The following is a 24566-nucleotide window of genomic DNA, read 5'->3' as shown; positions in this document are numbered from 1 at the left end:
ATTACTAATGGTAATTAATTATACCTAATTATAATTCTTAATTCCTATTAAATTACAAATTATTCATTTCATTTTGCAACTGATACTATCTTTTTTTCAATTTTGCTAATAGGAAAAGAATTATAATTAGGTATAGTTAATTACCATTAGTAATTTAATATAGTCAAATTGTGGTCATCGTCTATTTTTTGACGGTTCTGTTAAGTGAGGACCGATTCGGGTCCGAGTTTATTTGTGAGGGACCAAATAATCAAAAAGATAATGTTAAGGACCAAATTGATAAAACGGTCATATGTTAGGGACCATATTTGGCCTTTACTCTTAATAATACTAAAAATGATATACAAATTTTATAGTTTGAGATTTTCTTGATTATTCTAGCCGCCTTTCTAAGCTAGAAAATAAAATAAAAAACAAAAACAAATCAATAAGACAATAATTACCACCAACCAATCCATTTCATTACCTTCTAGCCAAAGGGAGGGGATCCTAAAATTTAGTCATGGTTGTGGGTACATGATGTGATGGTCGCATCAAATTTCTTCTTTTCTAAGAGTGAATATATCAAAAGAAATTGAAAGAAAATGATGAAGAGAACGCAAATAAAATTCCATAACGCCGGAAAAGACTCAAAACTTGCGTACATTATATTTAATTAATCCTTTTTCGAAATGATGATTTTTTCTCCTCTATTTTGATTGTCGGTCCATGTTTAATTATTATTGTGATGGAACTTTCCTCTTTCTATCTTTCAATTCTCAAGGATTAGCATTACGAAACTAAACTACTAGCAATTCTTCTTTTTGCACAGTACTACAATTTTTACTCCTGCTACCCACTTCCAATCCGCAGCCACAATATATAAATGATCATGATTCCATGGGTTTGTTGGACATTCTTTATTTCTAATAAATTCAAACAATTTTTTTATTTTTAAAATAGGTGAGCATTGATTTCATGGTAAATTAGAATATAAAAGTCATGAGTTTATAAAGATATGAGTTCTCTTTACATAGTACAACCAAAGAAAAAGGATTAAATGAAAAAGATCCATTTTCCAAAATTGAGAGGATTAGGTGTGAGAAAGCTGCTTATTAAGACTTTCCAACTTAGACCATGGAAAATTATTGCATCCCCTTCTGATGGATAGCAACAAAATTAGTTTTACATATCACGTGGATACATTATAGATGCAACTACTTTCCTACATTTAGTAATTACTACTATATGAATAAAAATATAAAATAAAAGTAAAATGAGGAGTATCATTGCATGTTACTAGTATTTTAGAGATTTAGCCAGCAGAAGTGGTGCCATAAGCCATAAAGCCAAACACATGTTATGTTTCTCTTCCTTCCTCATCTCAAGTCTAAACTCAAACTGACATTATTTACTTATGCAAAAATTATCATCTTCCTGTATACACTCTATTTTTCTTTTTCTTTTTCTTTTTTAAGTAGATATGTAATTTTAACAGCAAATATCATACACTAACTACAATATAGATCCTATCCAATCTTAAAGAAATTTGATAGGTTCCTTCAACACATGATATATGGAAGTCTGAAAGCCTAGCTAGAGCTAAACTATACTGCTACCGAATAAGTAAATGAATAAATTACAAATTCTAAGACCAATATCCAACCCAGCAACTACACACTTCACAGCCGGCTGCTACAAGATTCATAGGAGTATATAAACATTACAAGCTAACGAGATTTTCAATTTATTCCCTAAATTATATAGGTGGGAAGCTATACTTACTTGTGCATCCAACATATTGTGTTACTTCGCAAATCCCACCAGGTTCTAATCTGCCAATACAGCACCCGGCTTCGTCATGAAACCTGATATTTCGTTCTGACATGTCTTCGCAGCCCAATTACCTTTTTCCAAGTAATATCAGCTAGTCAGTCTACTACATAGTAAGCAAACAACATGGCATGTTCTGGCTTCAGCAGTTCAGCGGCATACATAAACAAACACACAGTAATAGGTTAAAGGATCAGAGATGTCAAACCATTTAGCAAGTAGTCTTTATGGACTAAACTAGCTGTTTTAATGTGGTTATGCAGTTATTCAGGTAAAACGGAGGTGATCAGCTTAGGGATCAGGGTAAGGGATTAAGTCAATCCGATTATTTTAGGTTGTGTTCATTATGTTGTGAGGAGCTTGATAAGCTTGGTAGCTAGATACATGTCAAATACACAAAATGAGCTAAGAAAGGCTTCAAATCATGCTCAAGCATCGAGTAGCAAGCTCAAACTCAAGCTACACCACCAAAACCTAGCCCACGACACAGCATACAGATCTTGCATTTTTTAGTTGCTGTAACAAATGATAAGAAACACAAACTTCAACATTTTTACAAGATAATCAAAAGTTTTTATAGATCTAGATATAATGTTTAATGCAAACAGAAAATTTACCTAGTCCGAGAAAACACTCATCAGATCATTTTGGGAAAAGTGCTGCTTTACTGGGATTCCCAATTTAATATTTTCCATCAGATCCATATTTGGCTCCTGCTTCACTTTTTTGCTACTACTCTCAACATAAGATCTCACTTGACTTACGTTGCACATTCGCAATTCTTGTTCATTGACAGCAAAGCGACTAGGTATGGACGTTCCTGTACCTATGTATACAGGATTTCCTGCTGATCCTTGCACCAAATTCAGTGGACCATTGTAAGAACCTTGCACAAAGGTCATGTTAGGGGGCTGCATGACAGCATTGATCGCATAGGGTGAGCTCCGAACTCTTTGACAAGAGCTTTGTTGTACATTTGTTGAGCAAGATGATGTAGACGAAACAGAAGCTTCAGCCCCAAACTCAGAAGGAACACTAACCGCTTTACATTCCACTCCCAAGACTTGCCCAATACCTAACGAATTATTTGATTGAATAAAGGGGTTATTGTAATCTACTGCAGAATTTCTAGAGCTACAATTTTGATTGACAGAAGCAGGACTATTTCCTGTTTGATGATTTGGTAAAGATTGGGATGGAACTACTAGGCAAGAAGGTTGCACATTGATTGAACGACTTGATTCTGGCATCACAGATTGTTTCTGGTGTTGCTGTACAAAGCTTAACAAACCGTTTGTTTCTGCAACAGTGCCAAGATTACAGGCTGGTACAATGTCACCAAGGTTCTTCGATGAGCAGACAGCAAATTCTGGTTGCACATCGCCATTGGACCTAAGAGGCTGAGGACTTTGTTTTCCAATGTTGGATGAACATTTTATCAGAGGTTGAGCATAAGCAACCCGATCCACAGAAACACATTTAGACCCTTGAAGGGATGCATGTAGCAGAGTTCTCTGATCCATCCCTGGCAAGATTAAGTTTCCGGTGGGTCGAGAAAGCTCAGAATGTAGAGCTGCTAATGTCTGTGGAGGAAATTGGCCAGAAGCTGCCAATGCTTGAAACTCTATCCTTCCAAGTGAAGCAAGTTTCAGGTTCTGATCTACTGGCCCACAATAAGAAGCAAGGCCAGCCTGTTGATGAGCTACTCCACTCAACCTCTTCAAGTACAATCTAAATTTCTGCAGATTGACATAAAAATAACCACAAATGAGATCATTATAATGGAAGTCATTGTGCAGAGTTGCGGACATGAAGTTCTGACATAAGAAATTTCTTATGAGACAAGATGCAATTGATCATATAACAATTGTAAAGCAATGACCATCAACATCAGAAAAAGCTGTCTGAGATATCATACTGCACTGGCACAGATTTTTCATAAGTAACATAAAATTTGTACAAATATTTTTTTAAATGACAAAATGCACCCGGTCCTGCAAGAGATTGGAATCATGAGTCAATGATACTGAAGAAACAGACCACATTCTTTTGCAATCCTACTACTCAGAGCTCAATTTAGGAGATTGTATACTATCCTTCAGAACGGCTGATGATGACCTACTTTTGATTCCCTCAGTTCTAATTCTGGTGGTAGTTTGCCAAATAAGATATACGTCCAAACTCCACATTGAAATGCAATATACACAAAAAGAGGAAAATATGAATGAATATATATAAATTTGATTGAGAATAGTCATTTGGAAAGTAACATCCGCTACATTGCATGGTTATATAAGAAAATAAACCCATGATGACACCAGAAAAAGTGAAATGGTATACTTCTTCTGTCCACAAAGCAATGTCTCATTCTACCATTTTGATCCATCCACAACTTATTGTCTCATCCTATTTTGAGTAACTATACCCCAACAACCCACCTAATTATAACCGTCAATATTATCTCTTATTTACCAATATAGTCAGTATTGAAACCACAACAATTATTATTACTATAGTAAAAGTGGAAATCATATTCCACTCAAAACATATCCAACCAAATTAATCAATTTAAAATTACAATAATAGTGAGACCCTCATTCTACTCCAACACAAACAATTTATTACAACTAGCGCCAAAAACAAATGAGACAGAACATTGTGGACGGAGGGATTATATGCTTATCCAAAAACCGGAAGTAAATAATGGAAAATATATAAGCTATGATTACCAATGACAATATTTAGCTTTGAAACTAGTCATTGAATAGTTAGAGGTAAGATGCAGCCAACTTCGCACTTCAAAATTACCTTTCCCCTCTATTTACAAAACCTGTTACAGGACAAAAATAGGTAAACAAAGACTAGATGTGAGGAAGTAATGAGACCTGTAAATGACTAGCGACATTTTCCCTCGTCAACCCAGGAACATTCATCAATTCAAGAATTCTCTTTGGTACAGCCTCTGAAAAGGATCCAAAGATGATAACCAATGTCAACAATACATAGATAGATTCATAAGACAATATTCTTCAGAGAAAATAATGATCTCTATGTGCAATTAATGCTCCAGTAAGTTTAAATTTTCAAGAATATAAGAAGTCAAAGTGCAAGTCCATACTGTCAATCCCAAGCTGATTTACAGCAGTGACGAATTGCTGATGGAGCTCTACTGACCAGACTACACGAGCCTTCTTTGATGTGGTAGGGTCATCATTATCTGTTTCATCATCTTCATCTTTAGAGTCTCTTCTTTTCTTTTGCGTTTTGTAAACCTCGTCAGCCCCTGCCCCTTCATTCACAGAAGAAGCATATTCAGTATCATCAATTGCTCGTTTTGGACGATCATGGTCTTCCATGCTACACGAATGGTCATGTTCTTTCATTTCATTCTGTTTTTTCCTAACAACATGCTGCCAAATATTCTTTAATTCTTCATCCCTGATAGGCTTAATTAAGTAATCACAAGCTCCGTGTCTTACTCCACGCAAGACCAGATTAGTTCTTCCATCGGCTGACATCACTGCACAACAGTATATGATGTCAAGTAATGATAACCAAATTTGAAGACTTAGCCACATGAAGCATTACTCACTTATTACAGGAAGGCCCATTTCCAGTCCAACTAGCTCAAGAAGTTTGAAGCCATCCATGTCAGGCATGTGAACATCACTCAGAACTATATCAAAAGAGCCTTTCCTTTCCCGCAATAAGTTCAAAGCAACTGTAGCTTGCGAACAACTGGTAACTGCAAGGATATCAGCACTTTGAGATAAATTCAACTGAACCCACTGCAACGCTGAATCACATAACAAAATATTTGCGGAAAGTTGATAGTTACAAAATGAGTAAAGAATCATAAACATGAGTGGTGACTGGTGAGATCGTCTTGGTCAGCTATAGATTCTGCTGTCAGTTCTACAAAATAATGGTTTGGGGCTAATATCAAAAAATTCCCTTCAAACAATCAATGGACACATTAATCCGTAGATCATAAGGGAAATTAACTACTCCTTAAAACAATAGCCCCGGACTAGTGGAGGCAATAAGAATTTTCTTGTAGTATGAATTAAAAGAGTTTGGAGAGTTAAAGCCAGGGACACATGTCTATCCTAGTAGCTGTAACTAAGTTAAAATTGGAATGGGGGAAACAGAATAAAGGAATCCAATAAATGTCTGCAAATTAACCAAATATGAGCACATTTAATAGCGTCTGTTGTTTGCAGAAAGTTTTCACGTTTTACACATAAAACCCGGAGTTCGGAACATATGGATCATAGAACTGAATTTTAACCAATATCGGTTGATAGGTAAATTTTGTGTGTATGTGTAGCATTTTGCTGGCCAGGCCCCCCCAATCAATGCCCTGGTTTTATGTAATGGAACGGAACGAATTGCAAATCTGCGCGGGAGGGTTATCGGTGGGAGTGTCACCGCATGTGTGCAGGAAGGGGTGAAGGTGAACGATGAAGTAGCTAAGACAAAGTAGTTGGGAGTGAAAGGAAGCCTCCACGCTTGTCCATGTTGTCAATTTGCAGGCTCAAAGATAGTTTGTAAGCATAATTATTCACATCAAGGATAAAAAGGAGCATAAACAGACAAAGTCATGTGCTTAAAATCTGAATAAGCATAAAAAAACTAATGATCTAGCCTGCTCTGAATTATTTAACAGAATAATTTCAAAATTCAAAAATTCAAGTCAATGATCTGGAATAAACGCACTCAATTCCCACAGCAGAGCTCACCACTCACTCAGCAGCACAGCACACGCAGACGAAAATCCTCAAAATTACTAACCATTATACATGCACTTCCGTAGCATTTGCTCCACAACACGCAGGCAGATGACGTCATCGTCGACCACTAAAACCCTAAGCCCCTCCGGGAACTGCTCCGATTGACCACCGCTCGCGCACGCCATTATCTCCCCTGCCAAAACCCTAACTTCACTCACGCATAGCCGAAACCGCTAAAAAAAATCACTCCGCCAAGCGCCGTGGTTAGTATTTTGTGGCTTATGTAAGTACAGCGCCTCCGCAAGAGAGAGATCTGGGGGAGAATCAGAGGCGAAAAGAGAGGCAATGATTGAGGTAGGATTTGGAGGGTAAAGTATAGAAGAGAGAGAGAGAGAGAGAATAATGGTGGAATTGAGTTATGAAAGATTTGAATATGAAAATGGATAACGCGGAAGGAAACTGCATTAAAGATGTTTGTCTTTGATTCTAATTCTATACAAGCTTTGTACGTATCTGTGCCTGCCGTCATTATTGCAATCTACCCATAATCACAATATAAATATGGAAAAAAAGGGAATGTCGCCCACAGCAAACTAAACTAAGTAACCTAACTCTGATTTTACATTAGTAAAATCCTATCTGTGCTTTACTCCTAATTAAAATATAGGTTAGCATTAATTATTATGGAGAACCATATTTCACCTGTGCCGTACTTGTAATAGCATCTCCGATGAAAAAAGATATATTGAGAAGGTATATTTTTTATTTATCTTTTTAAAAAGAATATTATATCTTTTTAAAAAGTAATGAATTCCAAGGAGAGATTGTAAACTAAAAGGACAAAAAAAATAACTAACTTTATTAAGAAGAGGTAAAATATCTTCTCAAAATGAAAAAAAGGTATAATATTTTCTCAAATACCTTTTTCATTAGAGCATGAAATTTTATAAAGAAATGATAAATATAGTAGTTACTCTTTTTTACCTCTCTATTTGCCCTCTCCATTGGATATGCTATAATGACATCGTTTAAGCAAGTAGTAGTATTTGGTAGATTGGTGAGTATTATTTGAGACAAAGTTCACGAAAACATAAAACTATCCTATGATAGTTGAACTGTAATTTTTTTGTCTCAACTATAGTTATTTATTTTATATCAAAAATTAACATACTATTTAATTTCTACCAAACCTTAAACTCTATACTCTTTTAACAAAGTTATCAAGGAAACCACTTCCTATAATATCATTAAATTTATTATGTTCAAAAAGGTCAATAAATTAAAATTCCCACTAATTTATTTTCATTGGGCCGAAATGATTTAGCCTGGCCCGTCAACAGTGACACAACTTGGCCCAGTTCGGATGTCAGCATAAAATTCAATAAAATGTTTATTTTGTTTTGTTTTAACAAAAAAAAAAGAGCCATTAATACTTTCTTAATAGAGTTATTTTTAGTACATAAATTTGAAAAATATCAATTAATTTGATGCGCACACATTGTATTTGAATCCAAGTAGAAATGGAATAAGCATTTCATTTGACATTCATGGATATCCATTTCTCTACTAGACCACCAACTCATCATAGGACAGTCATTAATTATTTATTCATATATTGTGATTTGTGGATGATGATTGATTTTTAATATACGAGGTTTTCAAACCAAAAATATTTTGTTGGTGCAAGGAATGAATTCCGTGGGAAAGTATAATAGTTGCGGTTGAACTATTTGACAAGATCTATCTATAAGATACTATTTAGAATTTTCACTTAATAGTAGATGAATGGCTCATGAATAGCACTTAGGTGTTGAAATTTGGAAGTTATATAAACTTGCATGTGTTACTTGTCTATAAGGTGTCTTGCAGTGTGGGCCAATAATGAGTGTTAGTGTAGGAAAGATGGATACTAGATATGGCCCGAAGACAGCAGTGTATCCAGTAAGGAACAAGGGGTACAACTGTACCTCCAAAAATTCTATAACAATATATGTTATCAAAATGGTCAAGCGGTTGGAGCCTTCAATGATAAGGCTAATTGCGTTGGTCCAATTCCCATCCACCCATATTTTGAATGCTAGTTGTTTTATTTAGTTTTTACACTTTTTTTTTCTTAAGTATTACTTTATTTTTTAATTTTTACTCTTTGTTTAATATCGTTAGATTTAAATAGACTTCCTTTCAATTTTCATATTTTAACCACTTGATTTTTGTTTTCTGCACAGTTACATTTTTCTTTCTTACACTCATGTAGCTCTTCCATGGCTTTGTTTTCTTTAATTTTTACTTTTTCTTGAAGAATATATATTTTAAAATCAAATTTTTCCTCAATGCTCATTTTATGATCATACATGAAATATGAAAATTATTTTTGACGTAAAACATGAGAAATAAATTTTTTAAATGGTAAGTTATGTATTATGTCTTTTTTTATTTTTTAAGTAATTGAAATTTTTGCCTCAAATAAGTCAAAAGATAATTTTTAATTAAAATAATACATTCTGCAAAATTTAAACTAAACTTTTTGTTAATCCATTTTTATATATGATGAGCTTTCATAAGAAAAAAATTAAAAACAGAGATTTTGTTTAAAATCAAAATAAAGAGAAGAAAATTGATCTTTTGGATTTTGAAGTTTTATATTGTTGTAATAATTTAGCGCACCCCCAAACTAAAATTCCTGGATCCAACACTGCCCAAAGAAATACAAGTTGCAGGAGACGATCAAACGAAGGCAGTGACACGGGATTTTCGGCTGCAACGCCAACTCGCCGTCGTCTCGTCTCGGTGAGGCGAGCTATGTTGTCGATGCTCTTAGGATTATGGTAAATCTTAATTGTGAGACGAATTTGATGTAAATCTTACTCATGGGTTAGGTATGGTAAAGGAATATAATTTGTCGATACTCAAATAAACAGGGTAGTGATAAAATGCAAACTCATATATTGTACAAACTCCAAACTATGATTTGGACCGTTAAAAAGTATCAACGCAACATCGACCGTTGACACTGTGTTGAATTGTCTCTTGCCATTATTTTGTCATCTATTGATATTTTCTAACGGTTCAAATCATAGTTTAGAGTTTTTACAATATTTAGAGTTTGCATTTGATTATATTCTCATGCAAATATACGTAACTACATATTGAAAAAATAAATTTGAAGTATTTAATGCAATGGTTAATATCATCAGTGTCTTTCATGTTACAATATCAAATAACCATATTAATATACTAGTACAATATTTATCTTTTGCCCAAATCTAAACCATGTTCAATTGTCTATCTATTCCATGTTTTGACGCGTGATTTCCAGTTAATATAAAATTTCGAAATATTTTCGTTTCATAAAGTGGTACTATATGGTTTCCCGCTCGAATAATTCGCATTGTTAATAATTTCAATTTAATTATTTCAAACTATTCTAAATTGATTGGTACACATTCGAAATTCACTCGACAAGATATATAGCTAACTCCATCAACTATAGTCCCACAGACCATTTGCAATCTTAATAAAACAAAATGTATATTTATATATTTTCAGAGTATTAGTATATATATACCATTAGGGGTGCGTTATATTACTAACTATTTAAACTGTAAACTCTGTCAATACAGTGTATTAACAATGTCAACACTGTGATATCAAAATATCAACACATAATATCAACATATTATATTGAAGTTCAACAAAATTATGTATTGACATTTTAATGTCATCATGTTGACATTTTTAATACATTGTATTGATGAGTTAGCAACATAAGAAAGTTAGCAATTGATTATACCCCTCTACCGCTATATATAAGGTCCACATTTATGCAAAAGTACCATTGTAAGAAATATCCCAAAATATCTTCCCAAAATATCCCACATTGATATAATTTCACTGTAGTTGTGCAAAATAACAATTGTATGCATGTTTTTGAATTCAATCGTGTTGATACACATACACAAAACATGTGGGACTGTAGTGGTAAAACTTAAAGCTTCGTATTAGTGGAGTATTATGGACGGAGACATGCGGTGGTAAAACCACATATATATATATACCTTAAATCTATTCAAATGGTATTTTAATTGGGCACAGATCCTCTGCGGTGTTAAAAACCACAGCACAAGCTGTTGTGGTCAAAACGCAGCTATTTTCACATTAAACGCATGAAACTGACAAATCCTTTTTTCTCTTTTCTACTATTTTAGTTTTTAGTTTTGGATACTTCATTTTATTTAAACATTGAAGAACACTATCAAACCAATTAAGTCAATAAATTAATACGTATAATTATCTTCACTATTTATTTTGGACTTTTAAATTCACAGCTAAAAAAGCTTATACGGCTGTAACTTGTAGTTTGTTTCTTTTTTCTGTAATGGTAATTAAATTAAAATATTAAATAGCAAATGAAAAAAGGAAATCAAAGGGATTGTGGCAAAGTCTAGCGTTTAGTGGGTATTTAGCTGCGTTTTAACCACAGCAGCTTGTGTTGTGGTTTTTAACACTGCAGGGGATCTGCGCCCATTTTAAAAACAGTAGTAGTAACAAATAAAGAGATATTTTTGGTAAACTAGTAGTATTTCAAAAAATATGTTTCTACCAAATGCATATTTTTAAAAAGACCACCTAAAAAATAAATAATAAATAAAGGTTGTCACATTTAAACAACTATTGATTAATGTTCAGTGAAACTATTAATCCTAACTGGATAATCAAGGGTGTAGGCAGTTCTAATTAGGGGTGGTTCGGTACGGTATACCGTACCGGGAGTGCCATACCGTATATCGTATCGAAAGTTACGGTATGACAAAAACCATATCGATATCGTACCGTAAGTTTCGGTATACCGGAGTTCGGTATACCAGAAATTCGGTATGGCAGTTTTCCATACCGTTACCATACCGTGTTATCGGTATACCGAACTGCGATATGGCATTCCGATATACCGTTATACCGTGTTTTGCGGTACGGCATACCGTTATACCATTATACCATGAAAAAATCTATTATATCCAAAATATTAAAAAAAAATCTAGTTTTAGACTACTTCAAAAAATAGGGTTCCCAATTTTGATTCTTTTAGTTTTGTATAATAAAAATTCTTATTTTTTAAAATTTAGTTTAAATATAACATATATAAATATATATTTATATGAAGTATTATATATATCAATCGGTATACCGGTATACCACGATATACCGAAGCATCGGTATATACCGAATCTTCGGTATACCGGTATATACCGGCATACCGAATCTCCGGTATACCGCGGTATGGGAAATCTAATACCGTTACCGTACCGATATCTATCGGTACGGTGATACCGTACCGAAAACTACGGTATACCGAAAAAACGGTATTTTCGGTATTTTTTCGGTACGGTAAGTCCGGTATTCCGGTATTTCGGTATAATTCTCCAACCCTAGTTCTAATTTTAAATTGAAAACCGTTAGTTTCGATTCCGATTATAAATCGATAGTTTTTTATGGTTATGTTTTTATAGTTTTTTTTTAGTAGTAGTAGTAGCAGCAATTTATAAAATAGTAGAAATTAATTTTAAAATAAGTAAAAAAATAAAATCCACAATTTATTAAATTGGAGTTAGACAAATGTACTCCAATAAAATATCTTGGGTAGTGACGTGGACGATCTAATGTTCGCAATGAGATATTTTTGATATTTTCCACCCAAACACATGTGACAGTGACACAACAAATATCCCAACCTTCGTCCTCATTCATTCCACCCACTTCCCATCTTCGGCCCCACAAAATTACGTCTTTACCCCTCTACTCTCCTCCTATTCACCAAATTAACCAATTCCCCGCCACTTCGGTTATGCACGTAATATTTTATTTACTATAGTACTCCTATAAAAATGACTATTTTTGTTATTCGTAATTGTACGATCAAATTTGCTAGCAGCAATGATGATAAAATAAAAATTATCGAGGTGATATAATATGTGGGTGTTTTATTATTTCTATCATACTAATATTTGGACGCGACGATATTTTTTGAATCAAGTCATTAAAAAGAAGTTATAAATTGATCACATTTGATGAGATGATTTGACAACTAAACAAGACTATCCAACTTATGCTTCAATAAGTCTTTCAACTCAAATAATTTCGGTAGTTCAACTGCATATTAAACAAATTCTCTTGATTAACAATGGAAATGATGATGAAATTAAACTAATAAGAGCATTTATAGTAAAGACATGCAAATCAGTTTTATTTTAATCAGCAATTCACTAAAATTCCCTACATTTTTCGCAACAATCTTGTGTTCTGTAATCAAACTCTTTGAAGAAAAAATTAGCTCTTTCCGACCTCTACTAGTAATAAGTGGGCAAATAATTTAGGGCCTGAGATAGAAAAAAGTAATACAAAATAAATTTAATAAATCTGCCGTAAAGTTGTTGTACTCCCTAAGTACTATTCCTAATATTAAACTATAAGTAAGAAGATACAGAAGTAGCTTAGAAGTAAATGAAAGCATCATAGTTGGGGGTGTGACATTTACCAAAGTTTAGTTAGTTTTTTATTGAAATACCAATTCAAGTATCGCGCTGGTCCCACACATGTGATCACTAATTCACTATCACGTTTGAATTAATTATGCATATCCAACTATGACCATAAAACAGCCATTTATTTCGGTTGTACTCCCATTTAATTAATCAACCACCTACCAAGTCCTATGTTTCCCCACTAATTCAACTTTTATCAAATGTATTTAATTTTTTATTCAATATATTAAAGTGTGATTGGACGGCACAAGAGGGACAACGACAAATGCAACGGCGTTTACGGAGCAAACGTGAAATTGTACGTTGATGAATGCCACGTAAAATTCATTATCTTTATTCTTATTTAAATAAGATTGACGCCTAGTAGTAGTAGTAATTTATTTACCTTATAATATTGGCGAAGAGAGGCATTTTGGTAATTAAGCGACGAAAGAGGCCCAATTTGATAAGCCAACCGGAACACATATCTATATTGTTCTTCTCGGTAGGAAGCAACAGAAGAATACAATTTAGTGAGAGAGAGAGAGATGAGAATGGAAGATAGCGAAGAAGAGGAGGAACGCGACCGCATGTTTCGGAAGAGGCTCAAGTGCGGCGACGACCCCGATTATATGGAGCAGGACGCCGGACCGGATTTATTTCCGTATGCGGCTGCTGACCGCCTGTTCTACTCGCCGGAGCTGGCGCCGACGTCGATCGTTGTGTCGGATGTGATGGAGCCGGACTTCCCGGTCATATATGTCAACAGAGTCTTCGAGTTCTCCACTGGATTCCGCGCCGATGAAGTCCTTGGTCGCAACTGGTAAATCAATTTTGTCTCCGTCTGTGTGTACTGTTCATGTGTTTTCATTTTAGGTTTTTATGCGTTGCTTTTCTGGAAATGGAACTATGCTGTTGAGAATTGAAAGTTTTGTTGCAGACGTGTCTCTTAATTTTGCCTCCTGGAATTAACTATTTTCCGTCTCTTTCCTTTTAGTTACTACACATTTTTCGTTGGGATGAATTGCTGTGGCTCTCCTTTGATATTCCATAGACTTTCTCTGTTATTTAGGTTTCCTTAAATGGAATTATGCATTTTTTTTTCTCAGAAATTAATAATGTTAGTAGTATTACATAATTTACACGGCTTGTTTGTGAAAACATCTATGCGATTTCTACGGATTCTATATCTCCTGAAATGACAGGTAATCACTCTTAGTTAATTGGTTAGATTCATTTTATTTATCAGTTTTCTGATCTAAGATCTGTTGCTTTGGATTTTTGCGTAAAATGTGGGTTTGGTAACTTGTGCAAACTTGCATATGTTACCATCAAGTAGTTTGTAGTTGTCTGTTCAGATCCTGAGATTATGAATAAACGTCATTTTAAAAATTTTCTTTGTCATGGATGAATTAAGAATCTATACTGACATTGACATTGTCTTCACCAGCCGCTTCCTGCAATTTAGAGATCCACGTGCCAAGCGACGGCACCCTTTGGTTGATCCAGTGGCTGTGGCGGAGATGAGAAGATGTCTTGAGGAAGGTATCGAATTTCACGGAGAGCTACTTAACTTCAGGAAAGATGGTACTCCTTTAATCAACAGCCTAAGACTCATGCCAATTCACAGCGATGATGGTGTGGTCACACATGTTATAGGAATTCAGCTATTTACTGAAGCCAAGCTAGACTTAAATAATGTATCGTATCCTGTGTTCAAAGAAACATATCAGCAACAAAGCGACAAGTTAGTCGAACCCTTTCAAGTGGGAACGGGTATGCTTCGCAGCCATCAACAAAAACAACAAGAAGTATGTGTGCTTCTGCAGCTGTCTGATGAAGTTATAGCTCAAAATATTCTGTCACGCTTGACACCAAGAGATGTTGCTTCAATTGGGTCTGTCTGCAGAAGGATCCGGCAGTTAACCAAGAATGAACATGTAAGGAAAATGGTATGTCAAAATGCATGGGGAGTGGATGTCACGGGCGCACTGGAGTTGATGACGAAGAAGTTAGGATGGGGACGTTTGGCCAGGGAACTTACGACTCTAGAAGCAATTTCTTGGAAGAAGTTCACCGTGGGAGGTGGAGTAGAGCCTTCTCGCTGCAATTTTAGTGCATGTGCTGTCGGAAATAGGTTGGTTTTGTTTGGGGGGGAGGGAGTAAACATGCAGCCAATGGATGATACATTTGTTCTGAACCTTGATGCCAGACATCCCGAATGGCGTAGGGTGAGTGTTAAGTCTTCTCCTCCAGGGCGTTGGGGCCATACACTCTCAAGCCTGAATGGTTCGTGGTTGGTAGTTTTTGGTGGTTGCGGAAGACAAGGATTACTGAATGATGTATTTGTTCTCGACTTGGACGCTAAGCAGCCAACATGGAAAGAAGTCGCAGGCGGAACTCCTCCACTGCCTAGATCTTGGCATAGTTCTTGTACACTAGAGGGTTCTAAATTGGTCGTCTCAGGTGGATGCACAGATGCAGGAGTACTTCTGAGCGACACGTTTCTGTTGGATCTAAACATGGAGAAGCCAACATGGAAGGAGATCCCAACTTCCTGGACCCCATCATCCAGATTAGGCCACTCACTATCGGTTTATGGACGGACAAAAATATTGATGTTTGGTGGCCTAGCAAAGACGGGGCACTTACAGTTGCGGTCAGGGAGTGCATACACCATCGATCTGGAGAAGGAGAAGCCAGAGTGGAGGCAGCTTGAATGTGGGACAGATGTTGGAGGACAGAATGCTGTGGTTCCACCTCCGAGACTTGATCACGTTGCTGTAACGATGCCCTGTGGACGGATCATAGTATTTGGCGGGTCGATAGCGGGCCTTCATTCTCCATCTCAGCTGTTTTTGTTGGATCCATCCGAAGAAAAGCCGTCGTGGAGGACGCTAAACGTGCCTGGGAAGCCACCGAAGTTCGCTTGGGGGCACAGCACGTGCGTTGTTGGGGGAACCAGAGTTTTGGTCCTTGGAGGTCACAATGGTGAGGAATGGGTTCTGAATGAATTGCATGAATTGTGCTTAGCTACAAGGCAGGATTCTCCATGACCATGACTCAATTACTTCTTCATATTCTGTATTAGCTGAAATTCGTGTAGTGTGTGTGTGTATATATGTATTTATGTGTGCTATTGTTATTCATATTTTAGCCAGGCCCAGATTTGGTGGTTTTGTGAGAATGGCGTGTATTCTTTACCATCTTGTCTCTTATCATTTATAGTTGGCTTTTTCCTACAATTTTTTTGTATCCAAGAATCTATGGTTTCTCTATATTAAGTTCATTTTTCCCGTTATTGATTCACTCCTTATTTGTCATTCGTAATTCAATATTGTGCACGTGACATCTAATAAAACAGTACTACTAATAAGTAGATTTTGAGAGCGTGTGAATCTAAAAACTACAACTCCACTATAAAGAACAATATAGTTGCCTCTTCTCATTTCTTAAACGTCACAATACAAAACTGAGTGTCGGAGGGAACATACATAATTGCAGAATAAAAGCTTTTCCGGTGGCAAAGCCTGTTCAACGCAGCACCCCCTTTGTCTCAAGCGCAAGAAGACCATACCGTGAATCTGAGTGAGATTCAGAGACATTGGCATGAAAGAATGATGTATATATGAGAGATGGGATGGTTCATCATTTCCATGCAACTGAGTCAATTTCATCACGTGCTGACTTGTATAGTTTTAGCTTCTTGGCTATGGATGCCCTTTTTGCCATAAGCGATGGATCTTCATTCAACATCTTACCCAGTTGCTCCTTCTGTGAATATTAAATAGAACACATTACTCTTTCTTGTTGAAGAAATTAGGCATTATAATTGAACTTTTGCATGCACGAACTAAAGTTTATGACCAAATACCTCTTTCCTTCCAATTTGAGCATAGAATTGATTCAGCAGCGATCTTTTAGCCTCTCGAACTTGACAATGAACAACGGCCTTTGGAAGAGTATTCTTCATCGTATCGCATACCATATTAACATACGCAGACACATTTGTACCTGTTGTCAAGGATTGAATTGCTCACATCGCATATAACATGATAATAATTAGTCCAAGACATAGAATTTAGTGGAATATTACCAATTCTCCGTAAATGGTTGTCAGTATAGCGGTCTGCATTTGGACCTGGTGATGGATTACTGCCTTTCTCTGGTTCTGTGTTTAGCTTCCTGAAAAACTCTACTGTCAGATAAGAGGACTCCATTTCCACCAGCCGTGAAACTGTCCTACGACTTTCGTCGCGAAATCTCTCTAGTGCATCATTTGCAGATGCTGCTATATCAGATTGGAGTGCCGGGAATCGCTTCAGTTCCTATATGCCCGTTTACTGAACATTAGGAAAGAAAACTCTTTGGGCTAACAATGTTCGTAATTGAAAAGCTAACCTCTGTTTCAGAAATAGACTTTCTCACCAGTTCTTTCAGAACAAAATGCACCTACAAAAGCCACTATTTGACATTAAGATCACCTTTGTATATACTGCAGCACACGACAATTCAGGAGAACACATAATTCCTTAGTAAGAGCGAGTCATGCTCCCAAGATTTAGAAAAATCTATGGTCATCATGATATCAAGATTTAGAAACTTCTGTTTAGACATGTTTCCCAAAGATCAACTGTAAAGCTTCACACTCATCCATCAAAGAGTAGATAGTATTGTAAACCAATTAAATAAGAGAAGATAGAATAGTATACGAATCCAGCTTACATATTTTTAGGAACAAGGTTCATAAAGGGAATTTTGCACTAAATGGTATACTTTCTGCAAGTACATGAAGTATAGCTAAAGTATTGGAATAGCTCTTAATAATAATCAATATTGTGGAAGTGTAAACTTAGGCATATAGATGAATATTGGGCCGCCTAAGCGAGAATGAATCAATACAGAAAACCAAAACAGTGTTATTGGTTCAAATAAGGCAATGAGGAGGTGTCAGGCCAACAATTTTCAATTATACTAAATTAAGAAGGAAAAGCAACACATAAATCATAAAATCTTATATCATCTGATTATTTGTGTATATTAAAGAAATCAACGAAGGTACCGCATCAACTGAAGCATCAGCTGGCCCTTTGAAATAGCCAAGTGATCCCTCAATCAGCCTCCTGTATCCTTGCTCCGGAGCAATCAAGTGAGGCTGATACCCATCTGCTTCTGAAATGACTTTCTTAACATTACTTTGAGATAGATGTCGATCAAATGGAAGTTTCTTAAGAGCAGCTGGTAGTTGATGATTAAAAACGCTGTATATCTTATCTCCACCTGGCCTCCTGTGAACAAAAAATAAAAAATTAATACCTCAACATTTTCCATATAAGATGTAGAAAGAACTCACGAAGCCACTGCAGAAACACTGCAGAAACTTGCAGATCAGGAACATAAATTTCTAGAGCTATGGAATCTTGAATATTATCCCTTATAATCTGATACTGCACTCTTTAGTTATATATTCAGAAAGTATTAGATGTAGGTTGTAAATGAAGACAATTTGTACATCAATGCTGAGATGTCAGTTTTGCTAGGAATATAATATCCACCAATGAATCATTATTTGAGTACTATTCGTGAGAGCCCTATTCTCTTTACATGGTTCTCAAACAGTTATATCAATGTTGGGTGTAGGAGGTAGGAACTATATCTGCAGACAGGCGTCTTGATAGGCCCTTCAAATTCCAAACTCAGCTAATACCAGAATACAACTTCTCAAAATGGTTCCTGCAAGTAATGATTAAACAAGTTCAACAGTGTCACTGAAATGTGATTTTTTTATGCATTCCTTCGAGTATCGTTTCATGAAATTCAATACAGTTTGGCATTGCACGTAGGTTAAGTTGATATCATCCTGTTGCGACCTAATACTATCCATGTAACCATATATTAATAAACCTTTTCAGGTCCTACTGTGATGCAGATAGCATTGTATAAGTCAAGGTGTCCCATTAAAAAATTGAATCCTTGTTCCATGAAGAAGCCAAGTATTGCTTTTATCATATATCACTAAATGAGGGGAGACAGTTTGTGACACTGTCACTTCTTTTTCACCAGGTATCTAATGAGCTCTTGATCAACTTAATTTTTGTACGGTTCTCATCACATAAAATTAAAAGGCCCAGTAATGAGCTCTTGATCAACTTAAAAAACCCTAGTGAAGTGCGTTTGATCATATGAACTAATGGCTATAATTCTAGGAGACCTTGTGCACATAAGAAAAACATTAAACATTACCCTCCATCCAGATGTTCCTTAAAAATTCGATCAAAAGCACGGCACATTTCCAGAATCGTGTAGAGCTGCGCCTGAGAAACCATGCAAAATATTAATTAAAAATTACAGAGCGTTCAATCTCATCTTGTCTAAAATCATTTGAATATGTTTTTTGGTACTACCCCTCCATCCACCCCAACGGGCCTGCCTATTCGGTCCAATTCAGCATTCAGCTCATCGATTGTCTTATTTATTAAAGCAATAATGCTGGGAATGCGCTGCCTGATTACCTGCTCCAAGTGCTGATGTACACAAAAAATTAACTTTAGCTACCAAAACGTTTTGTTCACTAATAAAACCAGAGGACAAGATAATTGTAGGTTTAAATACCTGAGACAAAAGTTTTGCCAAATACTCTGCACCCATTTTGTGACTCAAATGTCCATACTCTGGGCTGGACTCGAAATATTCCCTTTCCTTCTGACGGGCTGCTATCATGTCAACATTCTTGTTGATATCAGCTTGTGAACGGTTCACTATGCCCACCCAGGGATACACAAGCCTATACGATCTCCCTTCAATTACCTTACCAAAGAAAATATTAAGTACTATATCAAAGAGGCATAAAAGTTGCGAGAGGTGGAAGCTGGTAGAGAATGTCAACTCTCGAATGATGAAAATAAGGTTCTATTTATGCAATAAGAAAGATAAACCCATACATCAAGTGCATTAGTTCCTTTATCCATCAAATCAAGTTTAGTCAACACTCCAAATGTCCGTTCACCTGAAAGTGAAAGAAGGAACAGATTTACCTTTAGTTTTTGCACTCTAAGATTGTTCAGAAACACCACATACACACGGACAAGCAAACAGAGAATGAGCTAATAAACCATTGAGTGGTACCTGTTGCATCAACTTCTCTTGCAAGCTTTATAGCATCGGAAGTTGCAATATCTTGATTAGCAGGAGAGATAGCCAATATAATGCAATTTGGCTGCAAAACGACATTCAAAGAAATTATGAAAGATAAGGAAAGAATTCAGGTTCTGACAGTATCTCATTCTCTTTAGTTAGAAAGGTGGAAACCTTGATCAAGTACTGTTAAAACAATATGGTGCTTTCAGAAGTGATTAAACAAATTTTCTTCCGAGCAAATAAATATTACACATGCATATTTGATGCAGTATGTCAGAAACCTTAATAGAAATATTATGAGTGGGGGGTTTGAATGGCTGACAGATCTGGCCATCCTAGTTTAAAGAAAGCACTTAAACAAGATATTATGTGCACAAAGTACGGATGTTAGTTTAGTGTTTTACCTTCTCAACATAAGAACGAACCATCATTTCTATATCTTGAACGATGCTCTCTGGCTGTCCGTCTGGAAAGTAAAGAGTTTGTCCCACTCAGTTTTTACAATGATCACAATAATATAGAACTCAATGCAGTTTTTATATACACGTTATATACTCATATATTATGTATATATATAAATATATTGGTGATTTAGAGCTCACCTACAGCTACCTTTGTCAGTCCTGGAAGATCAATGAGGGTTAAATTTACAACTGCAAGAGAAACAGAACAAATGTTCAAGGTGTTTTCAAAGCAAAAAAATGATTAGGGAGTGAATGACAGAGAATGTACAGAGTAATAACAAATCAAAAGAAAATCAGTAATTAATGCAATTATTCCAGGAAGTATCCGAAACTCGAGCAGTTCAAAAATTAGACTAGAGGATGATTGGAAAGAGTATGTTAATTTGAGTATGCTAAAAGTAATATGGTACTTATAATAAGATGATAATGTAGAAAAAATTAGATCTTTCACCAGTCTTCGTGATACATGGATGCAAAGAATAGTCTACTATTTAGAGCATTCATAAAAAATCACATGCATCTGTTCTTCAAGAGTACGAGTATAAGTTGTTGGTTGGCATTAAATCAAGGCTAAACGTAGCACAGAAATTCTCCCTACAGGTTCATGATACTCCTATAACAGATTTACAAAAGAAGTAATTTTCATCCAAAAGGGGAAATAGGGGTGAGGCCAAGAGTAGGAAAGCAAAGGCAAGCGACAAACCATTAGGTGAATAAATGCTCAACTGGATAGGAACATTGGAAATTTGTTTGGTTTGCCCTGTTATGCGATCTGTCTCATCTGCTATCTCTTTCCGAACAGCAGCTGCACCACCCAACAATTCCTATTAATGAATTAAGATCTTGAGGCAATATATTGTTCAGATACTTATTCAGTCCAAAAATGAGAAATCTGAACAGAAGTGAAAAGGTACGAGTAATAGCTGATAAAATGCAAAAGAATCATATCCGGAAACTGCTTTGAGAAACCTGCCCGAGTATTATATCTTAAGGCAGATGTATCAAACACAATGGTATTCTTTACATATTCCTTTGGTGACTCTCCACTTTCTCGTACTCCATTTTACATCAACATTACATCATGGTACTCTGTATAGTGTGAAAGGGTAAAGATATTTGATTATGTCTCACCAGCTTACCAACTAGAAAATATCTCACTAGATACAGACCATCATAAAAAATCAGGACTCAGTAGTTTCCTATAGTATTGCAAATGCCTACACGCATGCCAAGAAAAGATTTAAAAATTTAAAGGCTTCTGTAAAGGTGACCGTGCTGTTACTATACTTGAAGTTCTATACCCTTCTAAGCTCCCCAAACTACGCAGAAACAGAATCCTCCGTGACAAAAGTAAGAGAAAATAGAAGAAAAGTGAATAGCGAATAACTTGAACTCTACTCTGACACAGAATCTAAGTTAGTGGAGTTATACAATAAAAGCCATAAATGACACTAAAGAAACTAAATAAACTTTTCTTTCCAGAACCGGACATACCAAAGTCAGTAAATTTCCTCCTTGGTGCATGTAGAAACTCTGCATAGTCTGTCCCTCCCTCCGTTTTATGGAGTTGTAACACCAACGGCCTCCTCGTCACAATGCCTTAATCACAAGAATGAACATATGAAACAATAGTTGTCCGAATGATACCCCTGTATTACAATTCTATATGTTCCACTAGCATAAGCTGCATTTAAGTTCAGCACAAAAGTTAAATACAATACATAATCTCTATACAATTTCAAGGGTTTTCGGTACTTCTTCCCTGTATGAGACAAGATAAGTCATGTGATGCAAAGCATCAGTCAGCAAAGGCAGGTAATATAACCTACACAATAATGTCACCTCAAATCCAAATAGTATAAACATTAAATTTGGATTATCGTAATAATTGATCTCTTAATGTTCTTTCTCGTTTTGCATAGTGGCGTGGCATAACATGAATCTCCTTTAATACTATAGGATTGTTAGCTAATTTGATGATTGACACAAAATATACAATTTCGTAATGCACAACCCCTCGATCGACCATGGCGTTTTAGCATAAGAAATTATACATCTAAAACATTGTGCTAAAAGTTCCTGCTGAAAATTTTACAATTCAAATTACAACATGTCCAGCTTTAAACTGTTCTCCTAGAGAGACAAGACAAAAATGGAAACTACATAATGTAGAATCTACAATGTCTAGTACTTATCAGTTCAGTATAATCATTATCTTAGTTGCTTCCCCTTCCAATTCCTTATTCAGCTCCACAAATCAAAACGTTAATCAACACGCATTATGATCACTTATTTCATCATTTTCATGTCAGAAATCAGAATGCTGATCGGTGCACGGCGTTAAGAAAATGTCTATTGAATGAAAACGAAACACGAATAAAAAATGTAGAACGGTAGAGATTTTACCCGATCCACGAGGAAGAAAATCTCGCCCGACGACGCTCTCAAGGACCGATGATTTGCCCGAACTCTACATTATATCAACTTAAACACTAATGAAACAGGAACGTTCAAAACAAAATCTGATATAGTCATATAGATATATGAAATACCTGGCCGCCGACGACGGCGACGGAGGGGAGGGCTTCCCACAGAGACATGCCTTCTTCGCCGCCGTGATCGCCCAACACCGTGCATGCTCTTTGAATTCTGTTCACTAAGCCGATTAAGCTTTCCATTGTCGCCATGTTTAATCGGAGATATGGCAAATTGGAAGCGAATGTTGAGAAATCGGGATCCGATCTGCGTTTGGACTTGATCACAGAGATAGAGAGGGAAACATGAAAAAAAACTAAATATACGTTTATTATTATTTTTTAAAATGTTTGTTGTTATTTACAATAAAAAGTTAATATTTGACCACTACATATATCTTTTTTTTCATTTTTTCTCTAAGTCAAATCAATATGTTCCAATCGATCGGATCCTCTACAATATGATTCGTGTCATTTTTGTCAATAGTAAAAAAAAAACAATTAGTACGTGATAGAGTGAGGACAAAAATTTAATTTACTCGAGTAAAAATACATCCAAAATATTCAATGATAATAGGATTCGACTAAAAAATATCAAATTTTCAAAGAAATGAATGATACTGTTGCAGCAATCTTGATTCAAGATGGAAGGAAACACATGTATTTAACTTCAACTATCATGCCAAAAATGAATGAATTTGATAAATGATCCATAACTTTGGAGTTTGTCAAACAATTGAACAAATGATCCAATTCTTTAACTTCGTATGAAATGGCGCTAAAAGATCATTAGTTGATCATTATTGTAGAAAAGAATGATAAATTTTCACATTCTAGATAGACAATGTACATCCTATTGTATTAACGGTTTGCAATATTTGAGAAACTTACATAATTTTTAGGTTGATGAATCACATTGATATGACATAACACTAAAATAGTTTATAAAGAGAAACGTTTTTCACGTTGCATGTCGGGCCTGTTTGTTTGTCAAGATCGTCAACTTTTCATTTTGAGCTATGCAAAATAAAATTGAAAAGGGAATAAGAAGATCTGAACTCCAGAATTTTCAAATAATTCTATCATCTTATTTGTTGTTCTAAATCAACTAAGTAGTAGTATCTTTTAACTATGGTAGAAAGAACGGCGCAATACAAAATATCTAATTTTATCTGATTTTTAGTAGCCGGCTTTTGGAACTTCATAAAACTATGTATCCACATGGTGATATTTTCAGTTGGAAGGGAAAAACTCACTTATTTTAAACCCTCAATCTCTACAAAGAAGAGCAATCACTGGTTGTGAATGCATTTCGCTATATATTTCGTGAAAAATCATATTCTTGAATGTCACTCATAACTCATTATCTAGGGTCCCAAATTTAAATATTGTACTATGAAATTTGGGAATGAATATATTTTTACGAAACAC

General features: G+C 35.5%; 3 protein-coding genes across 6 annotated transcripts; 1 reads left to right on the top strand and 2 right to left on the bottom strand.

Annotated features, from left to right (window-relative positions):
- Positions 1-1468: 1468 nt before the first annotated feature.
- Positions 1469-6995, bottom strand: LOC125213720 (two-component response regulator ORR21-like). 3 transcript variants are annotated; one of them, XR_007174983.1, is made up of 7 exons: positions 6607-6995; positions 5405-5557; positions 4931-5332; positions 4698-4774; positions 2430-3551; positions 1765-1886; positions 1469-1674 (listed from the first exon to the last, which is right to left on the bottom strand). XR_007174983.1 is itself a non-coding variant. In XM_048114411.1 (6 exons), the coding sequence occupies exons 1-5, from the start codon at positions 6728-6730 to the stop codon at positions 2430-2432; spliced, it is 1878 nt and encodes a 625-aa protein (XP_047970368.1). In that variant the 5' UTR covers positions 6731-6995; the 3' UTR covers positions 1469-1886. The 3 variants fall into 3 exon arrangements, 2 of the variants coding, with proteins under 2 accessions (XP_047970368.1, XP_047970369.1); XM_048114411.1 differs by having other exon boundaries at positions 1469-1886; XM_048114412.1 differs by having other exon boundaries at positions 1469-1886; positions 6555-6993.
- Positions 6996-13576: 6581 nt separating this feature from the next.
- LOC125213654 (adagio protein 3-like) lies at positions 13577-16361 on the top strand. The gene is made up of 2 exons (XM_048114311.1): positions 13577-13883; positions 14511-16361. The coding sequence occupies exons 1-2, from the start codon at positions 13609-13611 to the stop codon at positions 16114-16116; spliced, it is 1881 nt and encodes a 626-aa protein (XP_047970268.1). The 5' UTR covers positions 13577-13608; the 3' UTR covers positions 16117-16361.
- Positions 16362-16478: 117 nt separating this feature from the next.
- Positions 16479-23446, bottom strand: LOC125211976 (phragmoplastin DRP1C-like). 2 transcript variants are annotated; one of them, XM_048111954.1, is made up of 16 exons: positions 23214-23446; positions 23068-23131; positions 22156-22260; positions 21365-21466; positions 20800-20850; positions 20602-20663; positions 20186-20276; positions 20002-20066; positions 19673-19867; positions 19465-19584; positions 19304-19374; positions 18123-18348; positions 17462-17512; positions 17157-17388; positions 16935-17074; positions 16479-16834 (listed from the first exon to the last, which is right to left on the bottom strand). In XM_048111954.1, exons 1-16 carry the CDS (start codon positions 23346-23348, stop codon positions 16709-16711), a joined length of 1836 nt encoding a protein of 611 aa, XP_047967911.1. In that variant the 5' UTR covers positions 23349-23446; the 3' UTR covers positions 16479-16708. The 2 variants fall into 2 exon arrangements, 1 of the variants encoding a protein (XP_047967911.1); XR_007174587.1 differs by lacking the exons at positions 16479-16834; positions 16935-17074 and having other exon boundaries at positions 17356-17388; positions 17462-17524.
- Between the last annotated feature and the right edge of the window lie 1120 nt (positions 23447-24566).

This window comes from Salvia hispanica, chromosome 3 (assembly GCF_023119035.1).
Source record: "Salvia hispanica cultivar TCC Black 2014 chromosome 3, UniMelb_Shisp_WGS_1.0, whole genome shotgun sequence".
Taxonomy (NCBI): Eukaryota; Viridiplantae; Streptophyta; class Magnoliopsida; order Lamiales; family Lamiaceae; genus Salvia; species Salvia hispanica.
This window is presented reverse-complemented; position numbering and strand designations above follow the sequence as displayed.

Bases quoted from the DNA above. Each gene is read 5' to 3' on its own strand.
- LOC125213720 (XM_048114411.1), bottom strand. From the start codon at position 6,730: ATGGCGTGCGCGAGCGGTGGTCAATCGGAGCAGTTCCCGGAGGGGCTT. The intron at 4,775-4,930 runs GTATGGACTTGC...GATCCTTTTCAG, and splicing joins AAATCAGCTTGGGATTGACA to AGGCTGTACCAAAGAGAATT. The intron at 3,552-4,697 runs GTCTCATTACTT...GTCAATCTGCAG, and splicing joins ATGTCGCTAGTCATTTACAG to AAATTTAGATTGTACTTGAA.
- LOC125213654 (XM_048114311.1), top strand. From the start codon at position 13,609: ATGAGAATGGAAGATAGCGAAGAAGAGGAGGAACGCGACCGCATGTTT. The intron at 13,884-14,510 runs GTAAATCAATTT...TGTCTTCACCAG, and splicing joins GAAGTCCTTGGTCGCAACTG to CCGCTTCCTGCAATTTAGAG.
- LOC125211976 (XM_048111954.1), bottom strand. From the start codon at position 23,348: ATGGCGACAATGGAAAGCTTAATCGGCTTAGTGAACAGAATTCAAAGA. The intron at 23,132-23,213 runs GTATTTCATATA...GATATAATGTAG, and splicing joins TCGCCGTCGTCGGCGGCCAG to AGTTCGGGCAAATCATCGGT. The intron at 20,067-20,185 runs GTACCACTCAAT...TTTCACTTTCAG, and splicing joins AAGAGAAGTTGATGCAACAG to GTGAACGGACATTTGGAGTG.